Consider the following 17,917-nt stretch of genomic DNA (forward strand, 5'->3'; position numbering starts at 1 on the left):
CAGGGGAAGTGAGGTATAAGTAGGGAGTGCACAGGTGAACACACTGATTAAGCCTGCTGCGCCAATCAGTGGCGCAGTGGCCCTTTAAATTGCAGAGACCCGGCACGCGCGCGCCGGGACAAGACAGACGGGGAACGAGTCAGGTACGGGAGCCGGGATGCGCATCGCGAGCGGGCGCCTCCCGCATCGCGAATCGCATCCCGGCTGAGAGGGATATTGCAGCGCACCGGGTCAGCAGGTCTGACCGGGGCGCTGCAAATGCGAGGATGCTGCGAGCGCTCCGGGGAGGAGCGGGAACCCGGAGCGCTCGGCGTAACAAGCTGTAGCCAATTATCGCTCTCTTGGGTTGCTGCTCTCGTGGATGCTGGACTAGCAGGACGGATCTGCACAACTTGCAAAGACATGCTAGGCCAGAAAACCTACCATCCTCAGCTGAACTAAACGATGAGTTCAAAACAACCCCTGCTAAAGGTGGCGTGACTACTGGACTGCAGCTAAATCCCCTTAATCCAGTGGAACAGCGCATATTACCTTTAGTCACCGCATAGCTACACCCCCATACACCCTACCCCCCCAGGCTATCACATAGCTTTTTGGTTTCCTACGAACAGGATACGGGTGTGTGCCTCCAACTGTTGGAGGCACACTTTGCCTCCAAGTAAAGTGTACTCCCCCTATGTAAAGGACTTTACAGTGACCCCCCGACCTACGATAATTTCAACATGCGATGGCCTCTCAGAGGCCATCGCATGTTGAAGGCAGCATCAACATACGATGCTTGTGTATGTCGGGGCCATCACATAAATGGCTATCCGGCAGCACTGACTGCTTCAGCTACCAGCATATAGCCGTTTACGGTGCCCCGTGTGCTCCGGTGATGGTCTCCTTCCTGTCCTCAGGGCTCTGGAGCGCCCTCTTCACGATCCCCTCCATCGCCGGCACTCTCCTTCGTCGTCATCACGTCGCGCACACGCCATCCCGTCATCCAATAGGAGCAGCATGCGTGTGTAGTAACGTGATGACGGCAGCGGAGAGCGAGGATTCCGGGAAAGCAGAGATGTCCGGAGCATCGGGGACAACACGGGGACGCAGCAACATCGATGGAGGGCGACATCCAGGGCAGAGGTGATAGGTCCGGAGCGGCGGCGACAGGTGAGTACAGCTTCCTATACTTTACATTGCACGGATCCCTCAACATACGATGGTTTCAACAAACGATGGTTCATTTGGAGCGGATTACTATTGTATGTTGAGGGACCACTGTATATATGTACTGTGAATCACCTTCAAAGCTACGGGACTGTGTTTCTGGTGCTGTGTGCAAAAAGTGCGCACGAAAAGTAAGGCTGGGTTCACACCACGTTTTATTAAATACGGCTCCCGTATACGGTTGGGAGGAGGGGGGCGGGGCTTAATCGCGGCGCCCGCACTCACGTTTTTGCGGCCGAAAACGAAGCCGACCGGAGGCAGCGGTTCGGCTTATAGACTTGCATTAAATACGGTCCCCGAATACGGCTGAGTGCGGGCGCCGCGATTAAGCCCCGCCCCCTCCTCCCAACCGTATACGGGAACCGTATTTAAGAAAACATGGTGTGAACCCAGCCTATGGGGGAGGCGAAAAGTAATAAAATTAATGAAAAAAACACAATAAGCCAAACAAAATTAATTGTATTAATTACATTTGAAAATCTGCTCGTAAAGTTAAAAAGGCCACAAAATTTAATGAAGTGTGAACCTAACCTTATTTGTTATTTAAAAGTGTTGCTTGCACTTTAATAAGGAAATGGAAATGAAAGCTGGTGTTTATTGTTGCGCTGATACACTGACAAATAATGGTTCCAGGTCAAGAGGGGTTTAAGTAAAGGGATATTTCAGAAGACAACAATTGAGGATTCAGAATAAAATGAATGTCATTCTTTCTAAATCTGCAATTCCATAGTTTAATTCATTAGCTACATATAACTCTGAAGACGGAAGAATTTGAAAACGATACTATACGACATCTTAACAAGAGATAAACTTGTTTGCAGTTCTAGTACTAATACACAGAACCATATTACAACGTGTGAATAGCATGGAGCTGCAATCATAGAGCCATTTCATACGGAGGCAAGAAGATTTTTCTGCTCCTTCAAAAGCCTATTTGGGGAGATTTATCAAAACCCGTGCAGAGGCAAAGTGGAGCAGTTACCCAGCAGTGGTCAGAGGCCAATGTCAAAATGAAAGAAGCAATCTGATTGGTTGCTATGGGCAACTGCAACACTTTTCCTTTGTCAAAGTTTTGATGAAGCTCCCCAATTGTTTCCAGGAGAGAATACTCTGTGACAACACCAAAGGCCATTTTCACACAGTGGAAAATTTTGTGGAATGTTCACCTATAAAACACAGGTGGTCACTTCTCAAATAGGTGGCGCCGGCTGGAACATTCCGGCCCTAGGACCTCTATGAAGTGTGCAGTCTACATAAATGGCATTGCATTTCCAAGTGGATTCCTCAAAAAAAATGAGCATGTTTATTCTTTTGGTGGACACCGGAATCGGAATTTCCCCAGTGGAAACATCTGCCGTGAAATTCCACTGTGTGCACGCTGCAGCAGAATCCCATTTAAAGCAATAGGCCTCTGCTACAACAGAATTTCTGAGCAGAATTTTTCTGCCAGTTTCCGCTCAGTAATTCTGCAATGATTCTGCCCAGAACTTCCTTTGCAGCAGAGTCCCATTGCGTGCATACTGCGAAATTTCCACGGTGGAAACATCTGCAGTTGGAATCCCGATTCTGGCCTTCCCAGAAAGAAATTACATGTTAATTCTTTTGGCAGAATCCACTCGTCGTCATCTACGGAGATGGCCCATCTTGCGCCAGCATATTCTGCCAATGCCTGCTATTTGCAACATTCTGCAAATATTCCGCCATGTGAAAATAGCCTCAGTCTTCATCTATCCTATGTGAATGCATCAGCTATGTATTTTATAGCAGAGATACCTACATTATACCCATGTATACTGCAGTTAGTCACCACAGGAAGGACACTTGATAAAGACAGTATTGTTCTGCCGAAACAGTGTGTTTATTTTTGTGACAAATAAAGCTCTGTGTAGCTTTCTGATATTGCGTGCACTACAGATGTAAGTGTACTAAAAGTCAGATGTGGTGTTTAATTTCTCTTTTTTGCTGAAAAATTACACTGCAAACATCGCTATTTGATTATTGCTTTTCTTCACTTTGGGTTTGTTTTACTTTGGGTCCATGACTTTAGGTATGCTTTAGGTATGGCACCCAGTGGTGTTGCTAGGGTTGGCGTCACCCGATGCAGTAGAAAATGTTGTCACCCCATAACATCCCCCCACCCCCCTCCATCAAAGTGATATTATAGCCTGTTGTGAAAGACACCAAGGGTGGATCTCAGAAAGGTATTTCCAGTATAGTAATAAAATATACCAGTTTCCATGTAAGGGGAAAGCACTAAAGAAGCTTTTACAATGTAAAACTACAGTTCCCAGTATCCCAATATGATGTAACCAGTGATAAGGGGTTTCTGGGAGTTGTTTACTGCAGAACTTACAAGTGGCTACAGCTCTGATGGGTCATAGTCTGGTACAATACACAATTGTCATGTCTGTATTTGCCTGTGTTCACACACAGTTATTGGATATGCTTGTGTGTGAACAGTTTTATGTTCCCTGGTCAGGGAATAGTTAAAAGCCTTTGGCTTGTTAGCCAATAGCTTCTAGGGTGTGTCTATTTAATGGGGTAGATATATACAAGAGAATGGGGGCTCAATCCAAATATAAATATCTATTGTGGGTGCTGATCAGTGTACCAAAACAACATACAGGACAATGAAAGAAAAAAAGGGGAAAACACTGAATATATATCAGCACACCTACACACAAATGTTGAATAAGTATAACAATATTTACTGATTACATATACACCAAGTATTAAACTACACAAAAAAGGTGACTTCCCCTGTGGAAGTCACCTTTGGGAGCGAAGGAACGCGTGGGGACATTTGTGGCCGCGTCCTCCTGCTGACCCCTTTACATCTGGTCCAGTTCTCCATCTTTGGAACGCTTGTTCTATGTACATAATATTTGCAAGTATTACAGGTTATGTCAGTGTTACCCATAGATACTTGTTGTTGTCGTCTATATACTACTGATTATTAAATGTCATAGGTACACAGGCTATGCAGCAATATAGTTTTACATGTATGGAGTGATTATTCATTCAATTCAGTAGGACGGGTGCCTGTTTCTAGGAGAGGGGGTTCATGGCCCCTCCCTAGGTGAGTGCTTGGGCTCATATTTTCAGCCCATTATTTTAAATGGTTTTACCATCCTTTTACTTCCCCATTTTTGTGTAGTTTCATACTTGGTGTATATGTAATCAATAAATATTGTTATACTTATTCAACATTTGTGTGTAGGTGTGCTGATATATATTCAGTGTTTTCCCCTTTTTTTCTTTCAGTGCCCTGTATTTAAAGGGGTTTTCTGGGCAAAAACATTGTATCCCCTATCCGAAGGATAGGGGATAAGATGTCTGATCGCGGGGGGCCCGCCGCTGGGACCCGCCGCGATCTCCGTGAAGCACCCGCATTCAATGCGTGAGCTGCCTCTCCAGTTTCGGAAACCTCTGGGTTTCCGGGACTGGGAACGTGACGTCATGCCACGCCCCCCTCCCATAGACATGATTGGAGGGGGCGTGGCGTGATGTCACGTCCACAGCCCGGAATACCCCTTTAAAGTCAGCCCAGTCTAGCCTCTAGGCTGGTGATACTTCATTATATCCAGACTTGTAATATGCTGGACATGCTGCATGGAGCTCTTGGTGAAACACTCTTTGTTTGAGCTTTTATTCTACTATCTCTGTTTTAGCATGCACCTTGTATGTTCTGGTTTTAGCCAATGTTATGTGGCATGCTCTTAGTAGATTGTTCTATAATTATATCCTGTTGTATCCGTTTTTCTGAGTTGTAACTTGGTATCCCTGTTACCTGTCCATGGGGACTCCGTGTCTACTGGAGGTGTTCGGAGGGATTGCGATAATTCCTGTTTAGCGATAGATCCCGTTTACATGTCCGTGGGGACTTAGAGGGTATTATTATTCCTATGTCTACCAGAGGTTTTTTCTAGGGGATTAAGCTTATTCCCGTTTTGTTCTGGAGTATGTTCAGACTTATCCGTTTTTCTTTATTCAGATCTTTGGAGTTCTGTTCATGACTGCTTATTTATAGTGTCCTCGGTTCACGACCACTGAGTCCTGTGTTCATGTCCGGTGCTATAGTGTCCTAACTCTGTACTAACTCTCTGATCTGTGTCCTCTGAACTTTATACTATAGAGTTCTATGCTCCTGTTATATTTCTGGTTTGTGACCGACCATTTATTAGTATGTGTTTTCATTATTCCCAAGCACTTTAGTTCAGGGAGAGACCTCGCCCAGTTGTCGATCCACCGGTTAGGTTGAATGGGCAAGTAGGCAGGGAGAGATGTTTTAGGGTCAGTTTAGGGCTCACTCTCCCTGTCCCCCTGGTTGGTCCCTGACAACAATAATATAAGTCATTACAGGTCATCTCTTCTATATAGTCTTCCCTTATCTAATTAAGATGGTACATACTGCCCTAACTTGTTCCAGCTAGATCTTCTCTCTGCAGAACTTGACACCCAGATGGCTCCTCACTTTGTCAGTGTATTCTAATCCTCTATTTGAAAACAATTATTAATATAAATGATGCCAGACATTGTTTCCTTTGAATATAATACTACCAAACACTGCACCCTCTGAATATAATACTACCACACACTGTCCCCTCTGAATATACGACTGCCACACACTGTACCCTCTCAATATAAGACTGCCAGACTCTGTAGCCTCTGAATATAATACTGCCACACCCTGCACCCTCTGAATATCTGAATATAATACTACCACACAATGAACCCCCTGAATAAAAATACTGATATACACTGCACCCCCTGAATATAATTCTGCCACATACTGTACTCCCCCTGAATAAAATACTACCACACACTGCACCCTCTCATGATCCTGCCAATGGATGATGAGGGTGCTAATGGCCCCCCCTGGGAGTAGCACTCCCATCATCCATCGGCAGGATCATCCTCCTGGCAGTAACATGCCCATCATCCATCGGCAGCACTATCCTCCTGGATGATGGGGGTGTTACTGCCAGGAGGATTATCCTGCTGATGGATGATGAGGGCGCTACTGGCCCCCCCTGGCAGTAGCACTCCCATCATCCATCAGCAGGATCATCCTCCTGGCAGTAGCACCCCCATCAGGGGTGTAGCTAGAAACCACAGGGCCCGATGCAAAAAATTGCCCTGGGCCCCCCTACCCCCCTGCGCAGGGCCGGACTGGGACCAAAAATAGACCATTTTAAAATGAGCAGCCTATTTTTTTGGTGGTGGTCCAACTGCTGGGACCCCCACTGTTCACCTCGGTTCAAGTGGCTCTCCAGCTATTGCTAAGCTACAACTTCCATCATATCTGGAGAGCCTTAGGCATTGTGGGGGAGATTTATCAAAACCTGTACAGAGAAAAAGTTGTCAAATGTACCCTCTGAATATAATACTGCCACACACACTGTACCCTCTGAATATAATACTGCCACACACTGTACCCTCTAAATATAATGCTGCCACACACTGTAACCTCTAAATATAATACTGCCACACAATGTACCCTCTAAATATAATTTTGCCACACACTGTACCCTCTAAATATAATCCTGCCACACAATCAGACACCACAGTTGCAGATTTTTTTTCTCAACTCATATCACTTAATTGTCATGATTTCTCACATAAAAGCATATCATAATGATGGGCCAGTGTAAACAAGGCTTACATGCACCTGTCAAATAACTTCACCCTATAAAACTGCCCTTGCAGCCCAACAGGGGTTAGTTTCCCCATGCTAACCATACCTTTTTTATGCAATGTTGTGGCTTTTTTCTGTAAAAAATAAGGTTTTTTCAGCATTTCATTGTGTCAGAGAGGCACAGACAGTGATCATCTCTGTGCAGTGATCCTGTCAAACTCACTGCCTGTACACAGTAATCCTCAATGGCAGCACTAACCCCTGCTGGCTGTGAGGGTGGTTTTATAGAGTTAAGTTATGTGAAAGATGCACGGCGGAATTTCGCTAGTGGAATTCCGCCTCAAATGAAAGCCCATACACTTGTATGGGATTCTGCACTCCTGATGACATTTCCATAGTGTGAATAGACCCTTAGAGTTCACCCAATCTGACATGGAGCATGGAGAAACGTTGTGCACACAAGAAAATTGTCAAGGAAATGGCTAAAGCCCAGTGTGTTCTATACATATGACCTACATTAATTTTTAGGGATTCTGCTGGGTGTCATCTAGGTTCCGTGGCCATTGTCTTACCTGGCATGCAGTAACGTCCCTCCATGCTCGATGCCAGATTGGGGGAAAGGAAGAGATGCTGCACAACCTTTTTAGTATCTCTACATGCATGACAAAAAGCATCATGCTACATACATAACAGACATCATATAAATACACACCTACACATACAGAGACATACACAAGTGTATAAACACACAGTACAGTCTATACATCACATATACATATATTTGCACATTACATACACATTTTACACATAATGCACTCACTTTATGTAGGAAAGCTGGGTGCTGTGGGGGTCAGTCACTTTATGTAGGAAAACTGGGTGCTGTGGTGGTCAGTCACTTCATGATGCGCATGGCAGGGCATGGGTCACCGCGGTTTGTGGTTTGCTAGCGGGCACAGCTTGCGGCTGTCAAAAGACGTGCCGCTACACAGATCAGCTGAGGACGCGAGATTTGCGGAGCGTCATGGTGTCACCCCATCTATTTGGTGTCACCACCCGCACCCCGGTCGCTGCGCCACTGATGGCACCTTTTTGTTTACTTCTCTATAGGACTTCAATAATATGAACATGAAGAACATTCAGGAAATCTATGGAAATTTTAGTTTTTTTTTTTGTGAATAAAGCTTAGTGTCCTTCTCATCATACAAAACTTTTCATGTCACTGGGACATGACAAAAGTTTTATTTGGTCGGGGTGTGAGTGTTCAGATTGCTACCAATCTCCAGAGTAAAGCGTGCCGGGGCAGTCCCCATACAGTTGTAGGAGTCGGTTCTACTATAAGTCTAGGAGACCTTCTCTCGCAACTGGACGGTGATCCCAGAGTGAAGCGTGCTACCACACACTTCTACCTAGATCTAGAGTTTGTGGGGGTCTGAATACTCGGACCCTGACCAATCAAGTCTTTTGACATATTTCTGTAACATGTCAAAGGTTTTAAATAATGACATTGACTCGTAGTTGACCTATCATGATAACATCTGTCCAATAGCCTTATTATCAGTATTATGACAGGAGGAAGTCCTGACAGCCCCCTTTAATCATTGTTTAATATAAACTAAAAAACAATAATTTTATAACGTTGTAAAACTGTACATTATACAATTAACCTTTATTTGCATAAAACTGGAAAACGTATTAACCAGTTCATCACAGTGTGTACCACAATTGCTGCACAACCTTAGTTACTATGAGTGACAAGTTAGAGAGGATTTGCAATGTTCACATTGGGTTGGGCTCACACTGCGTTTTTGTTTCCATTTAACCTTTGTGTTTTATACGATTGAAAATAAAATAAAAACATATATGTTAACAGATGCTATAAACGGATGCTACTGTATACCATACAGCATTATCCCACCCCCAAAAAATGATTGCAATGTGTACTTATGTTGTGCCATATACAATAATGTAGGTGACAATGTATTGTAAAGAAACGGTGAAAACGAAACAAAAATGCAGTGTGAACCGAGCCTAACTTGCATTTTTCACAACATAATAGTGCATTGCATATTATACCCCATTGCAGTAAAGAGATTTAAACTCACAAATCATTAAGAAATCAGATCAGCTTGTTGTATTACCATTTCCAGGGAAACCCATTGTTTTAAAAGGGTACTCCACTAGAGAACTTTTTTATTTTATTTTATTTTTTTAAATCAACTGGTGCCAGAAAGTTTAACAGATTTGTAAATTACTTCTATAAAATTTTTTTTTAATTCTTCCAGTACTTGTCAGCTGCTGTATTCTCCAGAGGAAGTTTTTTTCTTTCTAAATTTCCTTGCTCTCTGCTGACACCTCCTTCCATTTCAGGAACTGTTCAGAGCAGGATAGGTTTTCTATGGGGATTTGCGCCTCCTCTGGACAGTTCCTAAAATGGAAATAGGTGTCAGCAGAGAGCACTGTGGTCGGACAGAAAGGAAATTTGAAAAGAAAAGAACTTCCTGTGTAACATACAGCAGCTGATAAGGAAGGATTACATTTTTTTTTTATAGAAGTAATTTACAAATCTGTTTAACTTTCTGGCACCAGTTGATTTAAAAAAAAAAAAAAAAAGTTTTCCAGTGGAGTACCCCTTTAACTGCATTGGGCTTCAGGCCTCTTTGGAACCAAATGAACCATTTTGGTGTTAAAGCAGTGTTTATAGGTCTGTCATCCCTGCCTTTCCCTTCACTCTGAATCTGATTACTATGGGTCCACATGACCACAGGCGGAAAAAAAGTGACAGTGTTCAATATATATATATATACAATGAATAGAGGTTGTACAAATAAGTTTAGAAAGTTATAACATAACTCCCAAACTAAAAACATAAGTAAAAGAGGCAACATCAAAAAAAGGAAACATAAAAAAACAGTACAAATAAATTCAATACATTACAAAATGAAATCACTGAGAGGTTCCCAAAGGTGTTAGCACCCCCTGAGTATCCTTTTGTCATATTGGCAGTCCTATGTTACCCAAAGAGCCAGCACTTGATATTTAGCAATTTACTAACCATTGATAGTATTCTGACTGATCATTGCCTACTATACATTTATATTGTTCACCTTTGAAATGAAACTACACAGTGGATACATCATTGCTTCTTTCTGACATCCGTCGGGGAACCTGGGGAGAATAGCGGGAGGAAAAATACATCAGGTGATGTTTTTTCCTCCCGCTACTTCCGTCAAAAAACAATGGCACCCGATGGCCCTTTTTTTTTTTTTTTTTTTATTAGGTAACCTGTCGCTAAGTTCTAACCTATATAATAAATGGCAACACATAAAAGGGGTTTATATCATGTACTACCATGCCTGGACTTTATAAATGTAAGTATGTAAATTAGGCCCACATAGTCATGTGGCTTGCCAAACCTATAGAATCTCTAATTATGCCTATTCGGTTGTGTTTAGGCATGATTGTCAGCCCAGGCATAGCTCCATGTCACTGTTCTGCTCCCTGAAAATGTGCACTAGCCCAGAAGCTGCGTTAACCCTGGAAGTAGTGCGGTGATGTCAGGTCATGTCTGGGCTGTCAGTGACGCCTCATCAGCCAGGGACGTGGTGACTAGTTCCTCTAGCTTCACACCCAAATGACTATTTGTGCCTAATTTACATACTCTGCGGCATATTTATAACAGTTGTTTTCTCCACATTTACAGATAGACCAGCAGACATCCAGGCATAGTAGCACAAATGATATTAGGATAGGTTTCCCCACACGTTTTTTTTCTGGTGTTTTTAGTAAAATTGCCACTGCAGTTGTTGAGCCAAAGTCAGAAGTGGATCCAGCAGGAAGGAGAAGTATAAGTCCTTCTTATATATTTCCCATTCCATTTGAATACACTTCTGACTTTAAAAAAAAACTGAAACTGCACTTTTTGAGCCAAACACCAAAAAATAAATAAAATAAAAAAACCTGTGTGGATACCTAGCCATAAAGCGTTAGTGTAATTTGTAAAAACTTTTCACATGTTGTCCAGTTTAGATCACATTGGGTTTCAGTCTTGAGATCCACTGTGATCCCAGTAACAGTCGGCTGAAGTCCATGTCAGCACTCTTTACTTCCCAGCTGGCTGGCCAATCTGACCCTTTCACTCCATAGACTAATGCATTGAAAGAGTTTACTTTGATTACCAGCTGGGGAGTGAAGTGAGTTCTTGTGTGCACTTCACCCTGCTATTACAATAGCAGCAGGTCTGAGACCTGATCTGGTGTAAACTTTTGAGATGCTATAACCTCTATTACCTGTTGCAGTTCAGTATATAAGGTAAAGCATAGTGAAAGGTTCCCTTTAAAAGGGTTATTTTTTTTCTCCAAATCAACTGGTACAAGAAAGTTAAACAGATTTTTAAATTACTTCTATTAAAAAAAATCTTAATGCTTCCAGTACTTATCAGCTGCTGTATACTACAGAGGAAGGTTCTTTTCTTTTTGAATATCTTTTCTGTCTGGCCACACTGCTCTCTGCTGACACCTCTGTCCATGTCAGGAACTGTCCAGAGCAGGAGAGGTTTGCTATGGGGATTTGCTCCTACTCTGGACAGTTCCTGACATGGACAGAGTTGTCACCAGAGAGCACTGTTGTCAGACAGAAAAGAAAACAGCTCAACTTATTCTGTAGTATACAGCAGCTGATAAGTACTGGAAGGATTAAGATTTAATAGAAGTAATTTACAAACCTGTTTAACTTTCTGGAGCCAGTTGATATAAGGGGAAACAGTGTTTTCCACAGGAGTACCCCTTTAAGCAACAGTGTCATGCTAGGATATATATTCACTTTATGATTGGATTGTGGGGCTCTGAACTCTGGGACCACACCTACCCTGCAAATGAAGGACATGCAGTGATGGCATAGGGCTACTTCCCCGTTAGGCTATGTTCACATGACAGAATTTCTGCACAGAATTCTGCATGAAAATTCTGCAGTAAATTCCACATAAATGAATTGCCCATTCCCTTCAATGGAATTCCTGCAGCAGAAATTATGCAGCAGAAATTCTGTTGTGTCAGTGGGACAATCGCAATCTCATTGACTGTAAATTTATGCAGAATTTTCATGAAGAATTCCATGCAGAAATTGTGGCGTGTGACCTAGCTTTACAGTTTTTTCCCTGCACAGCAGCATTACCAGCCACCCACCTGTGCAGTGATCTGAACCTAGTACCATTCATCTGGGTCCCTGTTCACAGGAGAGAAATGCTGCAGAGATTTCTTAAAATGTCATCCACATGGTTACTACCTTAATACATGCTGCAGATTTTTCACTTGCAAATTCACTTTATAAAAATGTGCAGAAAATCCACCCCAGTAACACCAAGGGGAGGCAGCTCAAGTGCCTAACCTTCCCTGGCCCTGTATTTCTGCACAGTTGGCATGAAGGGTTCTCTCTTTGCATGTATCTACACAGCATTATCAAGAGTTTCCTAAAGTCAACACTAGTAAAATTGATACTTTGTGTTATGCCTCGACACATCCTGAGGGGCAGCGCATGATACAGGGATTTTGTTGTATTCTCATTATCGTTGTGTCATGCACTGGTATCTTAGACTCCGTACTAAGAAAACACTGTAAGGCTGAGTTCACATCACGTTTTTCCCCATACGGGAGCGCGTACGGCAGGGGGGAGCTAAAAACTTGCATGGCTTTCTACCGGACCTAAAACTGTGGTTGACTACGGCTTTAGGTCTGGTAGAAAACCGCATACGGGGAAAAATGAGCCGACTGGTTCACTTCGGTCGGCTCATACGGGACCGCATACAGCAGAATACGGGAGCACAAGTTTTTAGCTACCCCCTGCCGTTTGTGCTCCCGTATGGGGAAAAATGTGATGTGAACCCAGCCTTATAGTTTCAATTCTAAAATATTAACAGTAATTCCCATGTATATTCTCTGTACACAAACCTGCGGCAAAAATATACAGTCACGTTTATATATTGAATGATTGCATGAAGTTAAAGGAGTAGTCCAGTATAACAAAGCATATGGGGATAAGTGTCAGATCGATTCACCTCATTTATGCAGAGGACCTGGGCCCCAGATGAGAGATCGTGGGGGGTCCGACCGCTGGGACCCCCAGTGATCTGACACTGATCCCCTTATCCTGCAAATAGGAAATAAGTTTTGTTATACTGGATAGCTCCTTTTAAGCTTTTGGTTTACTTCCTGTTAAATGACTTACTTATTGAGTTATTCTTTAAAGGGGTTCTCCACCATGATTTTAGTACATATCTGGCAGGCAGTAATGGACATGTTTAGGAAGAATCTGCGCTTATCTTGGGGCTAAATGGATATGTCATGCGATTACCATAACACTGTGACTAGCTTTTTGTGAACTGGTATTTCCTGTTTGAATTTTTCTTTTTTGACTACAAATCCCATAATTCCATTTTCCTCCCTCCCACACATCAGCCACCCCACCCATTGAAACATAAATGAGCTGCATCCATTCAAAAGACCTGTGGTTCCAATCAAGGTTGCAGCTTGTTGCAGATTGATCTCTCTCTCCTACCAAGCGATCCCTCCACCCATTGGAGCAGACAGGCTCCCTGTCATCAGCTGACTAGTGAGGTCAGGTCTTGGCCGCATTGCAACCTGGGAAAAATCTGAGACAACAGTCATTTTGTATGCTGTTAAAAATAAATATTGGGGTGAAATTCACAGAAGAATTGTTAGAAAACCGTCACACACAGGTACAGACACTATATTATGAACTACACTAATTTTACAGCCCCTGTAGCATATTCAAATAAAAGAAAATCCTGGAATACCCCTTTAGTCAAATAAAAGAAAATCCTGGAATACCCTTTTAATAGACTCTCTCATACAGTGACATATAGGGGTTATTTAAAGGGGTTATGCAGGAAAAAAATTTTTTTTATATATCAACTGGCTCCAGAAAAATGAAACCGATTTGTAAATTACTTCTATTAAAAAATCTTAATGCTTTCAGTACTTATGAGCTGCTGAACTTGAGTTGTTATTTTCTGTCTACGTGCTCTCTGATGACACCTGTCTCGGGAACTGTCCAGAGTAGAAGCAAATCCCCATAGCAAACCTCTTCTACTCTGTGCAGTTTCCGAGACAGACAGAGATGTCATCAGAGAGCACTGTTGTCAGACAGAAAACAACAACAACTTAACTTCAGCAGCTGAAAATTATTAGATGGATTAAGATTATTTAATACATGTCATTTACAAATCTGTTTAACTTTCTGGAGCCAGTTGATATATAAAAATATTTTTTGTTCCTGGAATACCCCTTTAATATTTCAGAAACAATGCTGCTTTCTTCAGCAAGCAGCACCACTCTTGTCCTCAGTTTTTGTTTGGTATTGCAGCTCAGTTACATTAAAGTGAAGGAAGCCAAGTTGTAATAATACCAAACATAACCTAAGGACAGATGTGACACTGTTTTTGGAATAAAGCAGCTCCATTTTTCTAATCATGAAAAACCCCATTCAGGCCAGTTGAATACAATTGGATACAAATAGCATTTTAGAGCATTTTTTCAACCACACTGGGCCTCTACGTAATATTGTACACTAAATAAGTAACACATTAAACCTCTTTGGTAAAGAAAACAAAAACTACTTTCAGATGGAATATAAAGAACTGTACCAACTATTATGAATTAAATATATTACAGATGTCTGGAACATATTGTGAATTCTGGGCCAGTATCCCTATGACATTTGTACTCACATATGTTAAAGAGGAAATATTAGCACTTCTTCTAATTTCAAGTGACAAGGCTCCTAAATAAACTCTGCCAGCACACTGATTTACATTATTGTGTAGACACAAATATAGATGTTCAAAACTGGTGCAAATGATATAACACATAGGGCAGAAAAAGCTGCAGTACAAGCTAAACACAAAGTAGGAACTGCATAAAATAAAGATTTTGTTTTTTAAAGAAAAATATTAAAGAAAACCAGTCTAATGCAATGCAGCCTCATGAGGAATGAGTTATGTGAACTACTGACAATATGAAATGAAATGTAAACACTTGAAAGAGCATTGATGAACACAGAGAGATAGTAAAAGCAAATATAAACGGAGAACACAGAGTGAATACCCCAATTGCACCAACGGCCAGACTGGCAGTCTCACACAGCTACTTTATCTCATTTAGAATCCTTTAACATCATATTCTGATTCAAACACCACCTCGACTGTTTGTAGTGTCCACTCCTGAGGGAAGCATACCTTTCTCTGGCCCACTACCTGTTACCCAATGATAGCAGTCAGTCACACTACGGGGTTTTGCTTCACCACCACATCTGGTGCAATAAACAATACCCAGTGCCAGCATAATCACTAGAAATACACTCAAGGGTACAAGCAGGGCCACAATTAGCCATCGAGTATCTCTCTTTCCCTTGGATTCTTTGGAAGCATAAGGTGTATTAGAATGTACAACAGGAGACACAGCATGCGAATTGTTGTTAGACAATAGTCCTGAAGTGACCATAGTGGTAATAGTTGTAACCTTTTCTCCTTTTAATGTTGTTTGGGTATCCTCATTAACCCTAGACCTGCTAGGGGCCACCGTTGACAGCTTGGACAAACTTGTTGCAAGGTTTTGGGTTGTAGGATCATCATATGTTGCCTTCCCTTTAGACCAAACATGAATTTTTGATTGTTCTTTGGGTATTATTGTTGAGAGAAACCTTTTACTTGGTATTGATGTCTCCAAAGAAGGAACATTAGGAGATGTAATTTGCAAAGTAGGTGCTGTAAATGTATCCTGTTTAGGTGTTGTAGTATAGTCTGGCGTTGAAGTGGGTACAGTAGTGATTTCCTCATGTGTTTCCCAACCCATTGTTGGAGTTGTCTCAAAAATCTCTTCAGTCGTTGGCACAGTAATTGTCATTTCTTTATTGAAAGTTGGAATGTACATTTCAGTCTCTGAATTTATTTCCATATCTACCAAATCTTGGCCTCCTGCTGTATCAGTTTCTGGCTCGAAAACAGTTTCAAGACTGGTCATATGCAGATTTGGTTCATTTCTCGGTTCCCCAAAATCTAGTCGGTTGCAACTCATTCGATCTGGGGCCAATTCATAGCCCTCACTGCAAAAGCATTCAAATCCCCCTTCATGGTTCACACACATTTGCTGGCACATGTCGGCAAAACGACATTCATCTATATCCACACAACGTTCCGGATCATCCTCTGAGATAGTGAAACCTAAGTTACAGGAGCATGTGAACGAACCTAGGGTGTTTTGACAAGAAGTATCACATGTTTCTTCATCCTCACATTCATCTATATCTTCACAACTGAGTCCATCCGCAGCTAGTTCATAGCCTTCTGGGCATATGCATTGGTACCCTCTGCCACCAATTCCAGCCTCTATGCACTGATATTGACATGGGCATCTTTGCGCCTCAAACTCCTCTTGCTCACAGGAGTGTCCATCAGGCTGGAGTACATATCCTTCATAGCAAGCACAAACACCCCCTTCACACAACTGCTGACAATCCTGACACAAGTCCTCAGAGTCTTCTTGACAGAATGGTTCCTCTTTATCCCAACCAACAGTACGGTCCTCTCTTAATGTGCAGAGTACAGAGATAGCCTGTTGTTCACTTTCACAGGATACCATAGCAACAGTGCCAAATGGTAACAGGTCAAGCCAGGCACCCTGGTACCCAAACGGTACAGAATAACGAACATTTTCTCCAGTCAAAGTTGGACACATTCCTTGATAGCGAAACTTGCATATATAGCCATCAACAGGCAATGTACAAGATCCTTCCGACCATTTAAAATCATCTTCAGGTTTACCATGACCCAGGCCTATAGCCACACACCTAGAAGCTGAACAGGGACTTTGAGATCCTGATGAAACAGGCTGAGATACCCAGTTGGTGAATGCAGTGTCTTGGTCCCCAGTTGTCCAGGTAAAACCACGTAATGGCTTTTGTGGAGCGCATTGTCTAGGTTGACGCTGCAGGCCTATCCAAAGCCTTAGCTGAACCTCTCCATCACTGTGGTAACGCGTTGATGAGGTAAGGAGTTGCTCAACCAAAGCAGCTTCCTGAACATTTTTTACAGTCGCTAAATTGCCACCTCTGTCACGACAGGCTTTCCAAGATTCAAGAAACAGCCGTCTCTGGTAAAAAACAGCGTAACATGAGTCCCCTGGCCCACAGAGGGCATCATGTTCTCTGAGGTCTCCAGAAAGTGAGACAGACAGTAGAGTTAAAAGCTGCAAAGTGAGGAATAACAGATCCATGAGTTTCTTTTTGCACTTTTCTGTTGCTGCTCGTGCACAATATCCGTCTGTCTTTCTCCAGAGTTTTCTCTTGGATCCTGTTCAATGTGAATAATCTCCCGGTCAAGTTAACATAGGAAAGAATTGCTGAGGAAAGAATTGCTGTTCTTACAGTCGATTAAACGTATCTCCAATAGTCCGTATTAGTAGTAATGTAAGTTTCATTCTCCCGAACTTTGTAGGCATTTAATCTTTTGCAGATTTCTCTTCAGTGCTCTATATTCAGCAGATCCTTATTATCTTATTGCTGGCCGTTCATCTCATATTATAGCCTGTATGGATAGCAGTTGTCATCTCTGTGTTCTTCCTCTGCTGTATCTGCCTCTAGCCTGATGCTTTTCACAGAGTAGTGACAGAAGTTCTACTTCTATCTATCTGCCTGTAGATTTCAGAGGGAGGTCTCTCATACGCTCTCCTACATGATCTGCTTTCCCTCCCCCTCTCCATCCTTGTATGGACAAAGTTTGTTTCTATCTTTTTTTTTTTTTTTCCTCTCCCCTGTTTTACTCCTGGTTTCAGACCCCCTGAGATTTAGAAAATATTTCTGTCCTGGCAAAAAAAAAAAAAAGAGAAAGCAAGGAGGGCTGGGGGTAGACTGAGAGAAGAGTGATTCATAGAATCAGAGCTGGAAAATGAGGGAGGTAGGAATAAAATAAGAGAATAGAAAAGAGAAAAAAGACAAAGAGAAACAGAAGAGGGAAGAATATAGAATGGATTAAAGATCGGAAATCAGAGAAAAGCTGCCGTG

At 42.3% G+C, this 17,917-nt stretch overlaps 1 protein-coding gene across 1 annotated transcript; it reads right to left on the reverse strand.

Annotated features, from left to right (window-relative positions):
* Positions 1–9,425: 9,425 nt before the first annotated feature.
* On the reverse strand, positions 9,426–17,539 carry CD248 (CD248 molecule). Its single transcript, XM_056527297.1, has one exon. It carries the CDS (start codon positions 17,128–17,130, stop codon positions 15,046–15,048), a length of 2,085 nt encoding a protein of 694 aa, XP_056383272.1. The 5' UTR covers positions 17,131–17,539; the 3' UTR covers positions 9,426–15,045.
* Positions 17,540–17,917: the final 378 nt, after the last annotated feature.

Source organism: Hyla sarda, chromosome 6 (assembly GCF_029499605.1).
Source record: "Hyla sarda isolate aHylSar1 chromosome 6, aHylSar1.hap1, whole genome shotgun sequence".
Classification (NCBI taxonomy): Eukaryota; Metazoa; Chordata; class Amphibia; order Anura; family Hylidae; genus Hyla; species Hyla sarda.

Coding starts and splice junctions, on each gene's coding strand:
- CD248 (XM_056527297.1), bottom strand. CDS start 17,130: ATGGATCTGTTATTCCTCACTTTGCAGCTTTTAACTCTACTGTCTGTC.